At 38.2% G+C, this 19,175-nt stretch overlaps 1 protein-coding gene across 4 annotated transcripts in view; it reads left to right on the top strand.

The window, feature by feature from the left end:
- DENND1B (DENN domain containing 1B) overlaps positions 1-19,175 on the top strand; it is a 269,366-nt gene that overhangs the window by 134,604 nt on the left and 115,587 nt on the right. For all 4 annotated transcript variants that reach the window (XM_062211550.1, XM_062211548.1, XM_062211551.1 and 1 more), the window contains one exon: positions 2,053-2,163. In XM_062211550.1, the coding sequence (XP_062067534.1) occupies positions 2,053-2,163 (111 nt within the window). The remainder of the gene's footprint in view (positions 1-2,052; positions 2,164-19,175) is intronic.

Below are 19,175 nucleotides of genomic sequence, written 5' to 3'. Positions count from 1 at the left end.
TGAATTTCACATGCTCTTTAGAGCTCTAATTATCTATACTAGAATTATTTTTGGTGTTTAAGTAGTTATTACAAATTTATATTTTATACAAAAGCTTACATAGACAATGAATTAATAAAATATATTTTATGCTTTTTGATAAGTATGTGAAAGGGAAATTTTTTCACATAATTTTTCTCCAGATCCCTTTAGAAAACGGAAATGAATCAGTAGCAATAATCCAATCAAAATGAGGGGGGAGAACCAACAGGAAAACAATGTTTCCAGATATGCATATTATTTACTGTAGAATCCTACCATTTTTCCAAATATGTTTTCAAACCTACTGAGTGTTTGCTTTGTCAAAGCACATGGGGAATTAACAACATCCAAGAAGATGATTGTAAATTTTCTGGCATCAAACTAGGACTGCCAATGGTGTTTTAATACAGATGAATAGATACAACCTGTAAAAAGACTTTGCATCAAGTTTCTCTTCGTGTAGTTCTGACATAGGTCATCAAAGCTCTGTCACAGAGTAGACCCTGAAGTCGTGACTGCTGAACACTGTGGGCTGGGCACCCCTCTTACGTTTTCCATAAGCCTGATTGACAATGCCTTCACTTGTGTGACCATGGCCCATTCCCCTCAGCATTTCTAATGCAAAGTTAATCTTACTGCCGTCTACTTTTCTCTACTGTTTACATTTCTCTTAAATTTACTTACATCCAACTTGACTTAACAAATGCCACAGTTTCAAAAAGAACATTACTTTGAAAGCTTTAAGGAAACAAGCATTCTAAGGAAAAACTGCTGAGAATATATAATTTTGCATCTCCTTTGATGTATTTTATTTTGCAAAAAGTCTTGTGTTGGGAAAAGAGGAAGTGAGGACATAAGCATAGGCAGCCTTATTGGTTGAGAAATAATCTCCCATCTAAAAATTATTTGTTTTTGAGATAAAAGAAAAATTATATTATCAAATACCATAAAAGTGATTTTGTCTGTGAAGAGTTGAATTGGGAGGTAAAAGCAGGCTTCAAATACAGAAAATAGGAAATTAACCTTTTCCCCAAAAATTCAGCATCACTGACAGATATAGATTCTGTTGATATGCGCTGCCATGGTTACCAATTTGTCATGGTAAAGATTCTACCTTTTGGAAATTGAAGAAGCAGTTGGATTTCTTGTTTTCTTGCCCAACTAAAAGTTTTAGCCCACCTGCCCATAGTCTTACTATAGTCCGAATTTATTGTATTATCTAATTCAGCCCCTTACTTTGTTGCTTTCTGATGTGCTTTAGTTTGATTGCAGAAGATTAAAAATAAGTAAAAAGAAGAAGAGGATCTAAAAGTCAGTGTCAGTGTATTTTGTCCCTATTTTGTTCTTTTGGGTGGGGAGCAATTTCAAGTGCTAATGGAAGGAATCAGTTTAGGACATCACTGAATTGTACTTTGTTGTAATGATATGAAGCAAGCCTGATGTGCGTTATAAGCAAGGGATTTTTCCCTAATGAAGAACCAAAGGACTCATTATAAATCCACTTCATCCTTTGTGTGTCTTATTTAGAATAACTGGTATCATTTAGTGGTTTTGCCTACAGAGTTTATGGTAAATATGGACAGATGCAAATACATTTTTTTGGGGTAGCAGTTTCTCAAATTTTAGTGTGTATGAGAATCACTGGGCATGTTTCAAAGGAAGATTCCTGGGGTGATACTCTGCAGATTATAATTCTGCAGGTCCAGGTGAGGGCCCAAGAAGTCAACTTCTGTTCAAAGACTTTTCAACTACTTGGAAGGAGGGGCTTGTGCAAGGTGAGAAAGTGTACCCCTCTCTGATCACACTCTGAGAAACACTTTCCTAAAAAAGGGTTATGATCCAAGTAATAAGAGACTACTACATGATTTATATGGCAGCAGAATGGTAAATTAAATTTAATTTAACGAATGCCTTTTTTAAAAAATAATAATATCCTTTGAACTTTATGACATTTTTGGTTAGCTGTATAAAATGTTTGCATTCCTATTCATCAAGAGCTGTAACTTACACAGTTATTTTTCACTTGTGCAGAGAAATCTTACAGAATATTTTGTTGCTGTGGATGTGAACAACATGCTGCAGCTGTACGCCAGTATGCTGCACGAAAGGCGCATCGTCATTACCTCTAGCAAATTAAGCACTGTAAGTACTTCGCACTTTCCTTTTAGGTAGCACGTATTGAGTGTTTCACAAAAAGGCCGAAACCTCTGCAGATTTAGAGATGTGCTGTGTGTACTTACCAGACAATATCTACATACTTTTCAGATATATGGTTTTAATCTGGCTCTCGAAGTACAAAGGTCTGATTTATAGAAGGCCTTCTCAGATGCATTAAGGCAGGTTAATTATTTTTTCTTATCAGAAGATGAGAGGTTTTTTTTTTTTTTCCTTTTTAACTCTCCAGAGTTCATTTTAGTGCCTTCTACCATATAAAGAATTCTTAAGAGCTATTATGAGATCTTTATTATTCACTTGTAGCTTTTTCCACTGGAGCTACTTGAAAGAAATCAAGAGGCCATGATAATAGCTGCTATCCTAACCTGGTAATAGGTGGATTCATCTTTGTTGCCAAGTAGTGGTTTGGAAGTAGACTTGATAATAGTCCTGATTTGGAGGAGCTCTTCAGACTGATAATAACTTAAAAGTCAAAGTAGCCTTTATTATAAATCACAGGTTTTAGGACACTCACTAAAGTGTTCTTTTGGATGATTGTCATTACTGTGGTAAAGGCAATGAGATTAGAGGATTTTCTTGGGTCATAGAAAAATATTCAAAAATATCTTGTTAGATTTCATAATTTTTTGTCTAATCATTAAAAATTAGCATTTTCAACTTTAAATATTTAATTCAAATTTAAATGTAGTTTTGAATAATCTTTTTGATATTAAGATTATTCAATATTATATGAAGTTGCTTCTCCCAACATTTGTTTAATTGATTAAAAAATGAAGACTTGTAATGTTTTATTTTCCTATTGTAGAAATAAAAACTTTATTCTACCATTTCAAAGGAGGACTTTTAGGATTTCTTAGGATGTATCTATTTTTTAAAATTTTTTTCCAAAGATTTATTTATTTATTTGAAAGTCAGAATTACACAGAGAGAGAAGAGGCAGAGAGAGAGAGAAAGAGGTCTTTTATCTGCTGGTTCACTCCCCAGTTGGCTACAACAGCCTGAAGCCAGGAGCCAGGAGCTTCTTCTGGGTAACCCATGCTGGTGCATGGGCCCAAGGACTTGGGCCATCTTCTACTGCTTTCCCAGGCCATAGCAGAGAGCTGGATTGGAAGTGGAGCAGCCATGACTCAAACTGGCACCTATATGGGATGCTGGCACTGCAGGCAGCAGCTTTACCAGCTACACCTCAGCACAGGTCCCAGGATGTATTTAATTAGTACTCAATGGTGGGAAAGATATTAAAATGGCCACTCCAAGGTCAAACAAATAATTGGAGTCAGGTAATGTGAAATTGAGTCTTCTGATTCTAATCTTTGAGTTGTTTTCAATAAAAAAATGCAATTTTGAGAGTTTCCCTTGTAATATTGATATGCTAACTTTCCAAAAATATTGAAATATTGAAACTGTATGTTAAAAATATTGAAAAAATATAAATCTAAAAGAGTGAGTAGTTATTTGTTTTTTCTTCCCCATAGTAAAGAGTTGTTGAGAAATTCACTCCAAATCACCTGGTACTTTTACATATTTGCTTTTGTGCTGTTTCAAACTTAGCATTGAATAAAATCATTCTTCTCATTTTTTAAACATTTTAACATTGTAACAAAGAATATTTCTATATGGATTGTATTTTTATATTAAAAATAGTACAAACTGTCTTAGAGGCCCAGGAACTAATTCTTATCAGGATTGATATAATTATTCCTTAGGCAAATATGATGTGCCAGGCATTTTCTAAGGATTACGAGCTCATAATTAAGTGAAGCAAAATCCAGGCAACCTTGGTTCTTATATCCAACTGACATGAAGTAGATAGTAAAAAAAACCACATAGCTATGATGTCATAAGACAGTGATGCCAAGGGGCACACGATAAAGTGAGTTTGTGTGCAGAACAGATGGGGAGGGGCAGCTTTCTGGTTTGTAGACAGTGATTATGGAAAGGCCTGTGTCCTGAGGTTATAATTGAGCAGAGATCTGTAGTAACTGGTGGAGTGAGATATGTGAAGGAAGTGTAAACTGCTTGTCTCAGAAACTAGTAGAAATACATCTGGGTATATTTTTTCAGAAATATTGGTGTTTTTCTTTAAGTTTTATCTACTTTTTACTGACTTTGACTCAGTTTTGTTCTGTGTACAATAAGAATAATAGAATAGAATAATCTCATAAGGTTTCTGTAAAGGGTAGAGAAACATGTAAGGGTGTATTTGTGTGTGTGTGTGTGTATATGTTTATATAAATATATTTATGAAGTGCTTAGAACATGTCTGTGGAGGAAAAATCTTCAAAGATTACTAACTATAATAGTCTGGATCTGCAATTTAGAGCAAAAAGTAATGTGACCAACCTTTAACTTAATATTTGACTTAAAAATAAAACATTGTTATCCTAAAGGCTTAGTATTATTCAGGAGTTCTTTCCTGTGTTCAAGGTCTAATCAGTACCAGTTGTTTATGACAGTTCATGTAAACTTGATTGTGATGCCACCTCTAAGTTACCAGCTCTGTATTGGTTACTCTCTAAGCAGTGGGACTGGTAAAATAAGCATAATCCAAGTTCTCTTTTGTGATCCCATGTACCCTTCTTGTATGGGAGAATCTGCTTAACTTGCATCTATCTTCAACAATTCTTTTATATATGAAATACATTAAAATTTATTTGCTATAAATTCCATGCTCAGTAGCATGTCAGATCAAAGATTAGTGCCGTAACGTAAATGAGAGATGAGGCCGGCGCCATGGCTGGATAGGCTAATCCTCTGCCTGCGGCACTGGCACCGGCACCCCGGGTTCTAGTCCCAGTCGGTGTGCCGGATTCTGTCCCAGTTGTTCCTCTTCCAGTCCAGCTCTCTGCTGTGGCCCGGGAAGGCAGTGGAGGATGGCCCAAGTCCTTGGGCCCTGCACCTGCATGGGAGACTAGGAGAGGCACCTGGCTCCTGGCTTCGGTTCATCGCGGTGTACAGGCCACAGTGGACACTTTGGGGGGTGAACCAACAGAAAAAGGAAGATCTTTGTCTCTCTCTCACTGTCCACTCTGCCTGTCAAAATAAATCAATAAATAAGAGATGAACTGTTTTTCAAAAAGAATTTAAGAAAATCTCTGAAATACCCAATGAATTGAATTGCTGTTAAGTTTTGTACTTAAAATATAAGTTTCTTATATTTTTGTTTACCAGGAAGATCATGATGTATTTAATATTAATGTAAGAAACTGCATTTTGGCCGGCGCCGTGGCTCAACAGGCTAATCCTCTGCCTTGCGGCGCCAGCACACCGGGTTCTAGTCCCAGTCGGGGTTCTATCCCGGTTGCCCCTCTTCCAGGCCAGCTCTCTGCTGTGGCCTGGGAAGGCAGTGGAGGATGGCCCAAGTCCTTGGGCCCTGCACCCGCATGGGAGACCAGGAGAAGCACCTGGCTCCTGCCTACGGATCAGCACGATTTGCGCTGGCCACAGCGGCCATTGGAGGGTGAACCAACGGCAAAAAGGAAGACCTTTCTCTCTGTCTCTCTCTCTCACTATCCACTCTGCCTGTCAAAAAAAAAAAAAAAAAAAAAAAAAAAAGAAAAAAGAAACTGCATTTTACTCACTTTTCAAATCTACAGCAAAACTTTTTGGAAGAACACATCTAAGTTAAAGTATCTTAACATTAATAATTCTGTTGTGGTTCCAGGAGTTGTATCTGCCTGTATTATTTACTCTGGAACAGTAATAACTTCTTGTATTGTAGTAGTATAATATGTGCCAACCTTACAGCTTGTTGCAGGTTTTGGTCGTGATTTTTTTAGTAGAGACAGTCCCTTTGTTGGATGCTGTTTGTAGTTAAAAGTTATAATTGGAGTCTTTATAAACTTTTAAATTAAAAAGTCAGATTTAAGCTATGTAGGCAAAAAAATCAAGAATCTTATATTTTAAACAATTTAATGGTTTTATCTTCTTATATTAAAATGTGGAATGGTGTCGGGACCTGTCTTTGTATTTTTACATGTTTGAGTTTAATGGATTTGTGCATCATCAGTTTTGTCTTTATTTTGGTGGTTTGTACTTTATGCTTAATGCATGTCCAGGAAGGTTTCTGGTAGCTCTGAATAAGAACATGATTTTATGCATGCTGTAGGCAGGCCTCAGTTTGTAAGCCCCAAGTGAATCTTGGTAGACTAGCAGAACACTGTATCAGTCTTACGTATTGAAAGCAAAGGAATAAATCATGGTATTACAAGTGTGTATCAGTTGACTTATTGCTGTTCTGTGACCATGGGTAGGGAGGATAGCCATGTCATTGGTTCTCAAATCAGTCAGGCATGAAGCCTTGTCATATGCCTCTGTAATTGTACCGCACAGACTGTCTCTAACTAGTCAGCTGGGGCTGTGCATTTTGTCTCAAACACCCGGCTGGCCGGCCTCTGACAGGAGCTTTCTCATCATCCTGTCAGTAGTATGTTAACTAGAGAGTATTTTTGTGGCCCATAGAAGCAGGTGGAAGGGATATTTCTTCATAAAGCAGATGTCTAAATGTTAGCTACAGTTTTGACCAACATTTAGTTGGTAAACATCACCCTTGTAAAGTCTAAGCCCATTAGTTAAAGGGGTTTGATTGTGTAGTGCCTGTTATTTCTGGAATACTTAGAGCAAGCAGTACGTGGTGAGTGCTGGAATTGTGTTAACTCTAGTTTCTTCCTTTACTATAGTTGCCCCCAGGCATTTAGCAGATGCTTTTTTCTCCTCATTAATGCCATCAGGGGCAGATGCAGGAAGAAATCTTGTGATCCCCAGAAAATCAGCTCTTACAATGCGGATTTATTGGTCTAGTTGGATGGCGGGGCAGTCCGGAGGATGTTAACCTCTCCGTCTGGATTATCTGTATTCCTGATTTGTTTCCTAATGGTGCTGCTTGTATCAGCACTGACTCTGGAACTGGAGCACGATCTTTCTGGATATTAAGAATTACACAGTTGGTGAAAAAGAACAAAGAGGACCCCAGCTCATTTGCGAGTAAAGGCTTGAAGTTGCATCAGGGTGGTGCAGTTAGAGGTTGTTAGCAGGATCTTTTGGAGAGATATTCTGGGATCAGTTTTAAGATTTTTAGTTCTTTCCAAGGTCCATGGCAGCCAGTTATGTCACCTGAAATTGTAGCTAGCTGTTCTACTTACCACTGTATTGTGAGACCTGTGTACTGCAGTTCTGAATATTGTGTTGTCCTTAAATGCAAAGTGGCTGTGACTGGAGTGGAGATGGGACTGTTGAGGCTGTCAAGAAGCACTTTGTGGGAAGGGATCTATGGGGCTTTGTGGAGGAGACTTTTCAGAGAGGAAAACTAGAGTTGTTTTATGTTCAAACTCTTGTGATACTAAAAGCTGTTTTTCATTTAAAATGAAATCACATATTTCTGCCTTTTGGTTTAGTTCATTTATCTTCTAAAAGTAAACAATTTGCTTTTAACTCATATAGTAGAGTTTTTAATATAACAATTATGGAATTATTTACAAGTGTATTAAATTGTCCTTCCTCTTGGTTCTGTAACCTTGTCCCTATGCAAAAGTGGCCTTAGATGATTTCAGTTTACTGTAGTGTTTTCTGTAGAGAATCTTGACTTAATTTTGTATAATTGTGATTATCAATATTAAGTAAAATTGTATACTTTTTTTGGTTTCTTTAGTTAAACTGTGGTTGAGGACAGTATATTTATTTTAAGATGTATTTTCTATATTTATATGATTTTACCTACTACTTTTTTTCTGCTTTTCAGTTAGCCAGGTTTTTCTGTTCTGATGAGCTTCTTTAGGTTATATCTGCAGTCTAACTCATTGCAGAACTCTCACTCAGCATTTCCACGTGGAACTCACCATCATTTCCCCTCATAATCTCCTTTTCATACTATATAGGGATGATTTGTTGAATGGCCCGTCCCTCTCATCTTCTTCCCTACCTCAATCCTATAGCTTCTGTTTCCTTAGTCTTGTCTGTCCTGATACCTCCTCTCCATTGCAGCTGCCCACTGCCTCAGATTAGGCAGCTGTCACTTCCCACAAAAATTATTTTCAAGTCACATGTACTGAATATTAGCAGTTTCTCCCTTAACATCAAATGATAATGGTGACAGTAGCAAGAATGTCACCTATATATAGGATAGTGCATGCTGTGAACTTGTTACCTTTCTGAGCAATTTATTTACATTGATTTAATTATAACTTACTCTGGGGTTAGTACATTTGTTTATCCACTGTGGACAAATGAGAATGAGGATTTTTAAATGTAGACGGGGTAAATTGTGCATAGAACTAGTAAGTGGATAAACCAGTTCTGTCTCACTCCAGAGTATGTATTTTCAACATAAATACTTTGGAGCCAGCCAGAACTTTTACAGTGACTGTCTCAGAAACCAGGTACATCTTTGCCTTCTGCCTCAAAGTAGCACTTCCCTAGCAACTTTCAGTTTATTATTCCAGTCACTCACAGTAAATTAACAGTTTCCCCTTGTTTTTGCAGGTCTAATCAGTTATCCCACAATAGCTACCTGATTTCTTAATGGTACTTTTAGTGCTGACACTTATCTTCTGTTTGGATCTTCTATTTTATAATCTTAATGTATTTGGAAGGCAGAATGACAGAGAAAGAGGTTAGGGGAGAGGAGGAGGCAGAGGGAGAGGGAGAAGAGGAGAGAAATCTTTCATCTGCTGGTTTGTTCCCCAAATGGCCACAAGAGCCAGGGATAGGCCAGGCCAAAGCCAGGAGCTGCGAAATGCTTGTAGATATCCCACATGGGTAATAGAGACCCAGTCATGTGGGCCTTCGTCTGGTGCCTCCCTGGTGCATTACCTGAAAGCTAGCCAGGGAACACAGCAGCTGGGATTGGAACTGGAACTGGCATTCCAATATGGGATGCCCGCATTACAAAGCAGCAGCTTAACCCACCGTGTGCCACAACACCAGCTCCTAGTTTTGCATATAATACTAAGTAGAATATGTACTGCTTTCTCCCTTTGAAAAGGGTTCAGTAGTTCATTCGTTGAATAATTGTTGATTTATGGAGCACTTAAGTCATCCTGGGCAGTGTCCTTTTTTTTTTTAAGATTTTTTTATTTAATGAATGCATTTTTTCATAGATACAACTTTAGGAATACAGTGGTTCTTTCCCCCAAAACCTCCCTGCCCAACTCCCATCCCACCTCCCTCTCCCTCTCCCATCTCCTTCTTCATTATGGTTCATTTTTAGTTTGACTTTATATACAGAGGACCAACTCCATTTACTAAGCATAGCCTTCAACAATTTGCACCCACCCACCCACCCACACACACAACATATAGAGTACAGTTTGGGAAGAAAAATTGCAGTCAATTCTCATAGTACAGTTCATTAGGGATAGAGGTCCTACATGGGGAGCAAGTGCACAGTGACTTCTGTTGTTCTGTTAACAATTAACACTCTTATTTATGACGTCAGTGGTCATCCCAGCTTCTTGCCATGGGCTGCCAAGGCTATGGAAGCCTTTTGTGACCATAGACTCCATAGGTCTTTGGGAAGGGGAGGGGGAGGGGGAGAGAGGGAGAGGAGAGGGGAAGGAGAGGAGAGGGAGAGAGGGAGAGAGGGAGAGAGGGAGAGGGAGATCTTGGATTCATTGGTTTACTCAGGCGGCTACAGTGACCCGTGCTCCATCATGGGAACAGCATTGCAGGTGGCAACTTAACCTGCTGTACAATGCTGGCTCTTGTCTTTTTCACTAACTTTTATTAATTAAGCATGGAAGTAACAAGGGGCTCTGCAGCAAACCCCCTGGTTCCAGATATAGATTTCTTTTCCTCTGTTGAGTCAAAGCAACCCAATTTCCCATGATTATTGAGATCAGTTATTCCTGTCAATGATTGATCAGCCTGTTGATTCGTGGCTTCTGGGGCCTAAAACAGTCAGGTGTCAATCTACCTCAGTTTAACTTGAGACATTTTCTCATTAAGTGGGAGGGAGTTAAAACAACAGTTAATCACCTAGAAGGAAAGAAAGACCTTAATTTTTGAAGGAAACACTTGACATATATAGAGTATTCCAAAAATAGGTCATATGAATATATGTTTACTTGTGCATTGATAAATATTATTGTCAGGTATTTTGTACTGGGAATGTCAAATAATTATTTATGATTCTCCTAAGTTGTCTATGAGTCAAGGCCAATCAATGATAAGAAATTTTATTATGGGAAATATAGGGGGAAGAGTAGTATATTTAAGAGTTAACTAAAATGATACCACATTCTTGAAAAGAATTTCTGTCACATCTAGGATACATTTATGTGATTGTGTGTGTGTGTGTGTGTGTTTAAAGAGAGAGGGGTGAAGAGAGGGAGGAAGGGGGAGAGAGAGGGAGGAAGGGGGGAGAGAGAGAGAGGGAGAGAGAGAAAGAGAGAGAGAGAGAGAAAGTCACACTGCCAATCTAATTGGGGAGATAAAGCATATCCAGATTGTCAATAATCATATTTGCTAAATTAGGGAATCTGGACTTTATCCAGTAGATTATGGGGACAAAAATGAACTGTATGATATAAAACCAACTTTGTTTTGAGGGAAAATAACACTATTGGCATTTTATAAGAGAAGAAATGGAGTGGGGAAAATCTTCGAAAAGACCAATTAAAAGAGTGTTACTGGAATAAAAGGAAGAGGTGAATAGCTCCTGAATTAGGACAGCGGCCATAGAGGAAAGTGAGGTTGGATTTTAGAATACATTTCTAAGGAAAAGTCTGTTGGACATAGTGTCCACTTGAGAGTAGATAAGGAAGACGTAGGGAAAAGGAAAAGTGTAGAATGACGCTCACAGGACATCTCTTTGACAAGTATTGTTTAGTGTCTGCTTTTAAGGGGGGAAGGGCTTGATGTCTTTTCCTACCAGTGAATTTTCATACACACACGTTTATGTATAAATGTATGTGTTTATATCTGATACGCATAATAAATACACAAATGTATGTTAAGCATATATAAGGGAAGGTTATAATTACAGTTTTAACATTGAAATGTATATATGTATAGTTATTTTCAACTGAAGTTGATTTATAAATTATCTGTGATTTATTAACTACACTTACAAAGATTTAGAGGTTATTTTATGATTGCTTTGTAGTTACGATTGTCTCCTTTTCCATTGCTGGTGGTTTACAGTCAGTTTGGTTTTTTTCCTGATGAGAGATTTTAAATTGTGTTTTTCAAGTGTAACTAAAAATTTTTTAAAAATAGCTCTAGCCAATTGGATTTTATTTATTGGCTATTTGAAATATTATCTGCAGATGTGTTATTAGTATGATTCTATTAATGACTTTTAGAGATTTGTGTTTCCGTCCTGACTACTCAACCAATAGTCCAGGTGACTTCATATAAGCCATCTGATTCCTTTTTGGCATGTGAATGTTTAGTTGTTTCAGAATTACTAGTTGAAAAGACCATATTTTCTCCATTTTATTGCCTTTTCTTTTTTGTAAAAGAGTGATTGACAATAATTATATTAATATATTTCTGGTCTGTTCATTTTTTAAGAGATTTATTTATTTGAAAGAGTTACATGGGGAGGGGGAGAGAGAGAGAGCGAGCGAGAGAGAGAGAGTTGGATCTTCCATCTGCTGTCTCTTTCTCCAGATGACCACAACAGCCAAGGCTGGGCCAGCAGAGTCAGGAGCCTCCTCTGGGTCTCCCATGTAGGTGACGGTGGCCCAAGCACTTGGGCCATTTTCTGTTTTTCCTGGGGCACTAGCGGGGAGCTGGGTCCGAAATGGGGCAACCAGGACTTGACCCAACACCCACATGGGATGCTGGCGTCATAGGTGGTGGCTTATTTCCCTACGCCATTGATGTCAGCCCCTGGCTTCTCTGTTGTGTTCTATTGATCTATTTATTTTTTCTCCAGTACAACACTGTCTTTTTAGAAATATTTTTAAAAATTTAAGATGTGAAAGTTACTAAATGTAAGGAATACAGTTAGTCTTATTGTCCATATTTTTTAATGTACCTTTCCTAACAGGGTAGTAAAATGCTATAGTTTATATTTTTATGTGGAATAATTTTGTTATAAATAATTTATTAAATAAAAAAAATTTGAGATAGTGTTTTTAATTTGCTTAATAGTCAAAGGCTTAATGCTCCACTAAATAAAGAGCTCAACAAATAAAAAGACCATAGTTCAGTAGGAATATCAGTTTCACTCATATACAGTTAACTTTAGTCACAGATCATTAAATCTACAGTAGTATATCATTCTTTACATTTTGACAAAGATTTAAAACAAAGTTTGATAAAACATTTAAGTTGTAACAAAACTGACACAGGCATTTCTTTCTTTTTTGTTTTTTGTTTTTTTTTTTTTGGCTCCCCTAAATAATCGCAGATTTGCTGTATTTGTTTTTCTGTGTCTGACTTATTTCACTCAACATGCTGTCCTCTAGTTGCAACCATTTTGATGCAAATGATAGGATTTCATTCTTTTTTATAGGTGAATAATATCTCATTATTTAAATTTACCACATTTTCTTTATCTGCTTATCTGATAGTGAACATCTTGGTTGATTTCATGTTTTGGCTGTTAGGAACAGTGTTAAAGTAATCATAGTGTTGCAGGTATCTTTTTGATACTTTGAGTTCCTGTCTTTTCTATATATTTGTAATGGTATTATTGTATCATACGGCAAGTTTATTTCTAGGTTTCTTAGGAATCCCCATTCTTACAACACTGTATTGATTGTAGTTAGTTTTTAAGTTCAATAATGTCACTGCTTCACTTTTTCTCTTTTTCAAATTGTGTTGGCTGTTCTGAGTCTTTCACTTCTCCTTATAAACATTAGAATCAGCTTGCTAATAACCACAAAATATCTTGCTAGAATTTTGATTCAGATTGCATTGAACCTAAAGATCAAGTTGGGAAGAATTGACATCTTGTCTATATTGAATTTTCTTTTCTATGAATATGGAGTGTCTCTCCATTTATTTAATTCTTAGATTACTTTCATGACGGTTTGTAATCTACTTGTATAGATTTATGTATATTTTGTTAAATTTGTATTTGAGTATTTTACAGAAATTAAAAAAATTTATTAGGCTGGCGCCGCGGCTCAATAGGCTAATCCTCCGCCTGCAGCGCCGGCACCCCGGGTTCTAGTCCCGATCGGGGCACCGGATTCTGTCCCGGTTGCTCCTCTTCCAGTCCAGCTCTCTGCTATGGCCCGGGAGTGCAGTGGAGGATGGCCCAAGTCCTTGGGCCCTGCACCCCATGGGAGACCAGGAGAAACACCTGGCTGGCTCCTGGCTTCGGATTAGCACGGTGCGCCGGCCGCAGTGCGCTGGCCGCAGCGACCATTGCAGGGTGAACCAACGGCAAAGGAAGACCTTTTTCTCTGTCTCTCTCTCTCTCTCTCATTGTCCACTCTGCCTGTCAAAAAAAATTATTAATATAAAGAGAACAAATTTCATGTATCATAGATACAATTCTAAGAAGATAACCATAATGCCCTCCCTCACTCTCTTCTATATATTACTAAGTAATGGTAGATAAATATTAAAAATATGTCCATACCCATAGAGTGTACAACAGCAAGAGAGAACTCTGATGCAAACTATGGACTTGGGTGATAATGATGTGTCAGTGTAGGTTCATCACTTGTACCAGTGTGTCACTGGGGTGGCAGATAGTGATAATGGGGAAAGCTAAGCATATGTGGGGGCAAAGTGTATATTGAAAATGTACTTTCTGTTCAGTTTTTCTGTGAACCTTAAACTGCTCTAAAAATGAATTCTGCTTTGAAAAAAACACAACCAAATATCATCATTGTTATAAAAATTGCTGTGTTTCCAAACATTTCCTTATGCTATCACCTGATTTGAATATGAGAGTTTTGCTCAAGTGAGAATATTTTACATTGGCATAACTTCATATTTTCAAATACTCCTCTGATATCTTATTTTTCAGCCTGTACTTTATTTGTTTATTTTATAAATTTTACTTATTTATTTGAAGGGCAGAGAGGCAAAAATAGGCAGGAAGATGGAGAGAGGTCTCCCACCTGCTGATTGACTCTCCAAATACCCAGAGAGCCAGCGCTGGGCCCGGGGAGAGCATACATATCATTATAAATGTGTTCATCCCCATAGAACTCAATATTTGTCTCTCATGTGGATATCAGGAACCCAACTACTTGAGCTGTCATCTGTACTCTCCTTATCCCCCAGCTGTACATTAGCCATGAAAATAGAATGGAGAACAGAGATGAGACTCAAACCCATGTGCTGATATGGGATGCAGGCATCCTAAGTGGTGGGCCAACCATTGTGCCAAACACTTGCCCTGGCCTAAATGTGAATATAAATTGTGTTTAAACATGCTTTCTTTATAGTTTCTGTGAAACGTTTTTTCTTTTGTCAGGACTTTTACCACATTTTGGTGTGCAGGAATCTATTCTGTATACTTGTACTTATTTAGAGTGCTTAAATTTGTGATTTAACTGTTTATTCAAGTTAAACATTCAGTTTTGTGCATACACACATTCTTAGAAGATATAAACCTGCCACTCAGTAACTCATATAGATTTCAAGTTGAAATGAGTAGGATCTCTACATGAGAATGAGGCATGGTGGATAGGTGAATAAGATACTGAAATTAATGAGAGTAGCAGTGAGTCAGTGCAAGAACTTTCCCTGCAAGGTGTGCTGGTTAGAATTGTGCTGTCGCACTAGATGGAGTGTTTTTCTGCTGTCCCCAGGACTTTGATAAATGTGCTTTTGATTTCTTTCCTTCTGCAAAATACATACTTATCTAGTTGCTTAAAACATGGCTTAGGCCGGCGCCGTGGCTTAACAGGCTAATCCTCCACCTTGCGGCGCCAGCACACCAGGTTCTAGTCCCGGTTGGGGCACCGGATTCTATCCCGGTTGCCCCTCTTCCAGGCCAGCTCTCTGCTATGGCCCGAGAAGGCAGTGGAGGATGGCCCAAGTCCTTGGGCCCTGCACCCGCATGGGAGACCAGGAGAAGCACCTGGCTCCTGGTTTCAGATCAGCACGATGCACTGGCCGCAGCGGCCATTGGAGGGTGAACCAACGGCAAAAAGGAAGACCTTTCTCTCTCTCTCTCTCTCTCACTGTCCACTCTGCCTGTCAAAATAAATAAACAAATAAATAAATAAATAAAAAACATGGTTTAATGTTATTATTAGGCTGACTTTAATACATATAGTTTAAGAACAGGAATACATCGGATTTCATATTGCAAAGAGAACATTGATTTTAAACTTCTGTGTACTTGCAGATGCAGGTTGACATGATAAAGAGTTTTTATCATGATCTTATCCTTTGACATTTTCTGAGAGAAACTGTTCTGTGGCTTCCTGCTCAAGTTAGAGACCGCGATGCCTAAGGAAAGTTTTGTAAATTGGATCTCTGTCTATCATAGACCTCTGCATTTTTCATACAAAGGTCAGCTGTTCCTGTTTATTTGACTGTTCAGTCCAAAGATGCATTCTTCATTATATAATGAGTATAAAATATTTTCAGTCAAAAGACATTATTCAAAAATTCATAATGATGGAAATTTCAAATCTTTCTATGTCAATGGCACTTTAAAATAGATGTTACTGTTCTCTGGATACAATGTGCTTTGATTAGTATCTGGGCTTTGCTGTTGACAAGCCATGTGATCATGGGTAGCTGATTAGTCTTTCCCTCAGTGACCAGGTCTGTAAGATGAGGGTACTGACAGTAGTGCGTCTTCATATGATTCTTGTGAGAGTTATATCTGAGTACTTCAAACAGTCATGACAGTGCTTGGTATATGACAAGCATTCGATAAATGTGGCAATACCCAGGTTAGACCTGATGGCCTGAAACTGGACTTTCTGTCTTTCCTTATTACTATGACTAAGTTTACTATTGCTGACCTTTATTGCAAAGTTTATCAGTCTGATTTTATAGGCCCTGATTCTCCTCTCTTTATATGGTTCCCATATATGAATATATATATTTTATAATTGAAGTATGTAAGAAATAAATATTTAGAATGTTTTTCTTTTGTATGAGTTCCTTGGAACTGTATCAGCTCATTTTATTGGGTATGCATTATGAAAATGATTTTAGTTATTCTATTTAAAAGTAGGTTTTTAAAACATTTATTTGAAAGGCAGAGATAGATAGATACAGATAGATAGATACTCTTCCATTTGCTGTTCACTGTCCAGATGCCCTCAAAAGCTAGGCCCCAGCTAGTAGTTGAGATCTCCTTTCAGGCTTTCCTTGTGGGTAACAGGGACCCAGGAACTTGAGCCATCCCCTGTTGCCTCCCAGGGTGTGCATTCCCAGGAGCTGGATCAGAGCTGGAGGCAGCAGCAGTCACAGGCACTCTGATTTGAGATGAGGGCATCCCAAGTAGCAGCCCAACCCTCTGCACCACAACACCTGCCTCCTACTTAAAGATAAGGAGTTCTTTTTTTTTTTTTTTTCTGAAACGTTTATTTGATAAATTTATTTTTCTCTGAAAATTACAGCAATGTATTATTCCTTAAGTTTCCAGAGTATAATGCCAGAGGTGGGCTGTAATGGAAACACAGAAGTTCTTTTTCTGACTCTTCTGTTTCATGTTGAACACCTGGGGGATTAGAGAAGCAACTAGCTGTGTATTTAAAAAGTAGTGTGGAGGGGCCGGTGCCGTGGCTCACTTGGCTAATCCTCTGCCTGCGGCGCCGGCATCCCATATGGGTGCTAGGTTCTAGTCCTGGTTGCTCCTCTTCCAGACCAGTTCTCTGCTATGGCCCGAGAGTGCAGTGGAGGATGGCCCAAGTGCTTGGGCCCCTGCACCCGTATGGGAGACCAGGAGGAAGCTCCTGGCTTCAGATCGGCGTAGCTCTGGCCGTAGCGGCCATTTGAGGGGTGAACCAACGGAAAGAAGATCTTTCTCTCTGTTTCTTTCTCTCACTGTCTAACTCTACCTGTCAAATAAAAAAAATTGGTATTAAAAAAAAAAAGTAGTATGGAACCCTACTGTCATGTACTGGACATGTCATCTTGAGGTATGCTATCTAAAGAAAGACTATATCCATCATTTCCTTTTAAGTTTATAGGTTTGGTTTCTCGTAAGTCATTTTAAAGCATTTAGATTCTTCTTACTTGGTTTGTAAATTGATCTCATTTCTTTGTAGTATTTTACACCACAGACCCAAATTCTAAAATATGGATTTATTTTCCTGTAGTGTGCGCAGTTTTCAAGTGTTCCAGGTAAATAATGCTGTGGTGGCACTCTGTTCAGTGGTATGGAATGTGTCGTTCAGGAAAAGAATTAGAAGTCTTCTTCATGTCCTAGGAGCCTTTCAGTCCATGGGCCGACTCTGTCTGACCTGATTTTCTCCCACTCCCTCCTGTCTAAGCTTGCTGGGCCTCCTCTTTGCGCTGTGAGGATGGCAAGTAGGGTTCTACCTCAGGACCTTTGCATTTGCTTCAAGTACTCTTCTCCCCAAATGCACAACAGTTTTCTCTCGTTTGAGGTGGGTCTTGGTTCAGATGCACCACATCAGTTTTTCTGTAATCCTCTCTAAAACAGCCCCTCTATCATTCTCTGTCCTCTTACTCTGCTTTAGAGTTCTTCAGTGACATACGAGATAGTTTGCATCGCAAATGCTTGGGATGAGAAGTGTTTCAGATTTGGGATGTTTTTGGATTGAGGATATTAACATATGCATAATGAACTATCTTGGGGTTGGGAGCCAGGTCTAATAAACATGAAATTGACTTCCATTTCAAATGTACACATAGGCTGGGGTAATTTCCTACAGTGTTTTTAGTGTACCTGCATTTTGGCTGTGATCCATCATGTGAAATCAGATGTGATGTTTTTTGCTTGTGGTGTCATGTTGGCACTAAAAGTGTTTTGGACTTTGGAGTGCTTCAGGTTTTTGATTCTCAGATGAGGAATGCTCATTGTGTTTCTTGTTCGCTTTTCCCACTAACATGTAAACTCCATGAAAATGGGAACTTCATCCTGTTGACTGCTCTGTCCCTGTTACCCAATTTTGTGGTTAAGCAGATTTTTATATTTCCAGTTGTACAGTCAACTAATATGCTTTATAGCACTTAAAGGTGATCTTTAGGTATATTTTGGAGGTATATCTGAAGTATAGTTCAGTTGAAATATTCCACTATTTCACCTGGGTGAAAAAAAAAAACAACTGTACTATAGAACATAAAAAGCTAGAATTGATGTAATCTAAGAATGAAGAGTGTTAGGAGTGGGTGTTTGACCTAGTGGTGGGGATACCTGCATCCCATGTCAGAGTGCTCCAGGAGCTGGGTCTGTGCACCTATGTGTGAGATCTGGATTGTATTCCTGGCTCTTGGCTTTGGCCTGGCCCAGCTGAAATAAGTGAAATAAATTTAAAAAAGCAAAAGATTGAAGAGTGTTTGATCTGTGGAAAACAATGTGTGCAGATCATGTAGCTTAAACTTCTTGTTTTAAAGGTTAGGAAACTGAGACCTGGTTATATCAGCAGATGTGCCAAAGATCCCAGCTTTTTAGTGGCAGAGCCCTAAGTTTATGTCTGTGATATACTAAATTGTTAACAGTCTTATACAACTTCAATGTAAGTGTGTTTAGTTACCTACTAGCTTTTTCTTTATTGTATATTACTTTACTTGCAACTTTGTTACCTTTGCTGCAAAGTATATGCTATAACAGTTTTTCCTCAGTTTATATAATCAAATGCCCCTGGGTGGTTGTAGGGAATCTCCTTTGGTTTTCTTCTACCCTCTTTGGAAATATCCACAAAGATATCTTCCAGTTAAGAAGCAATACTTGACAAAAGAAAATTCATTATAGTTCCACCTAAACTTGACACTTTTATTTTTGTTTAACAATTTTTATTTTTATTTTATTTGAGAGAGAGAGAAACTGACTTTTCCCCTGCTGATTACTCCCCAAATGCCTGCAGCAGCTAGGGCTAGGCCAGGCTGAAGCCAGAGCTCCATCCTGGTCTCCCAGTTGG

The sequence above is a fragment of the Lepus europaeus genome, chromosome 14, assembly GCF_033115175.1.
Source record: "Lepus europaeus isolate LE1 chromosome 14, mLepTim1.pri, whole genome shotgun sequence".
Taxonomy (NCBI): Eukaryota; Metazoa; Chordata; class Mammalia; order Lagomorpha; family Leporidae; genus Lepus; species Lepus europaeus.
This window is presented reverse-complemented; position numbering and strand designations above follow the sequence as displayed.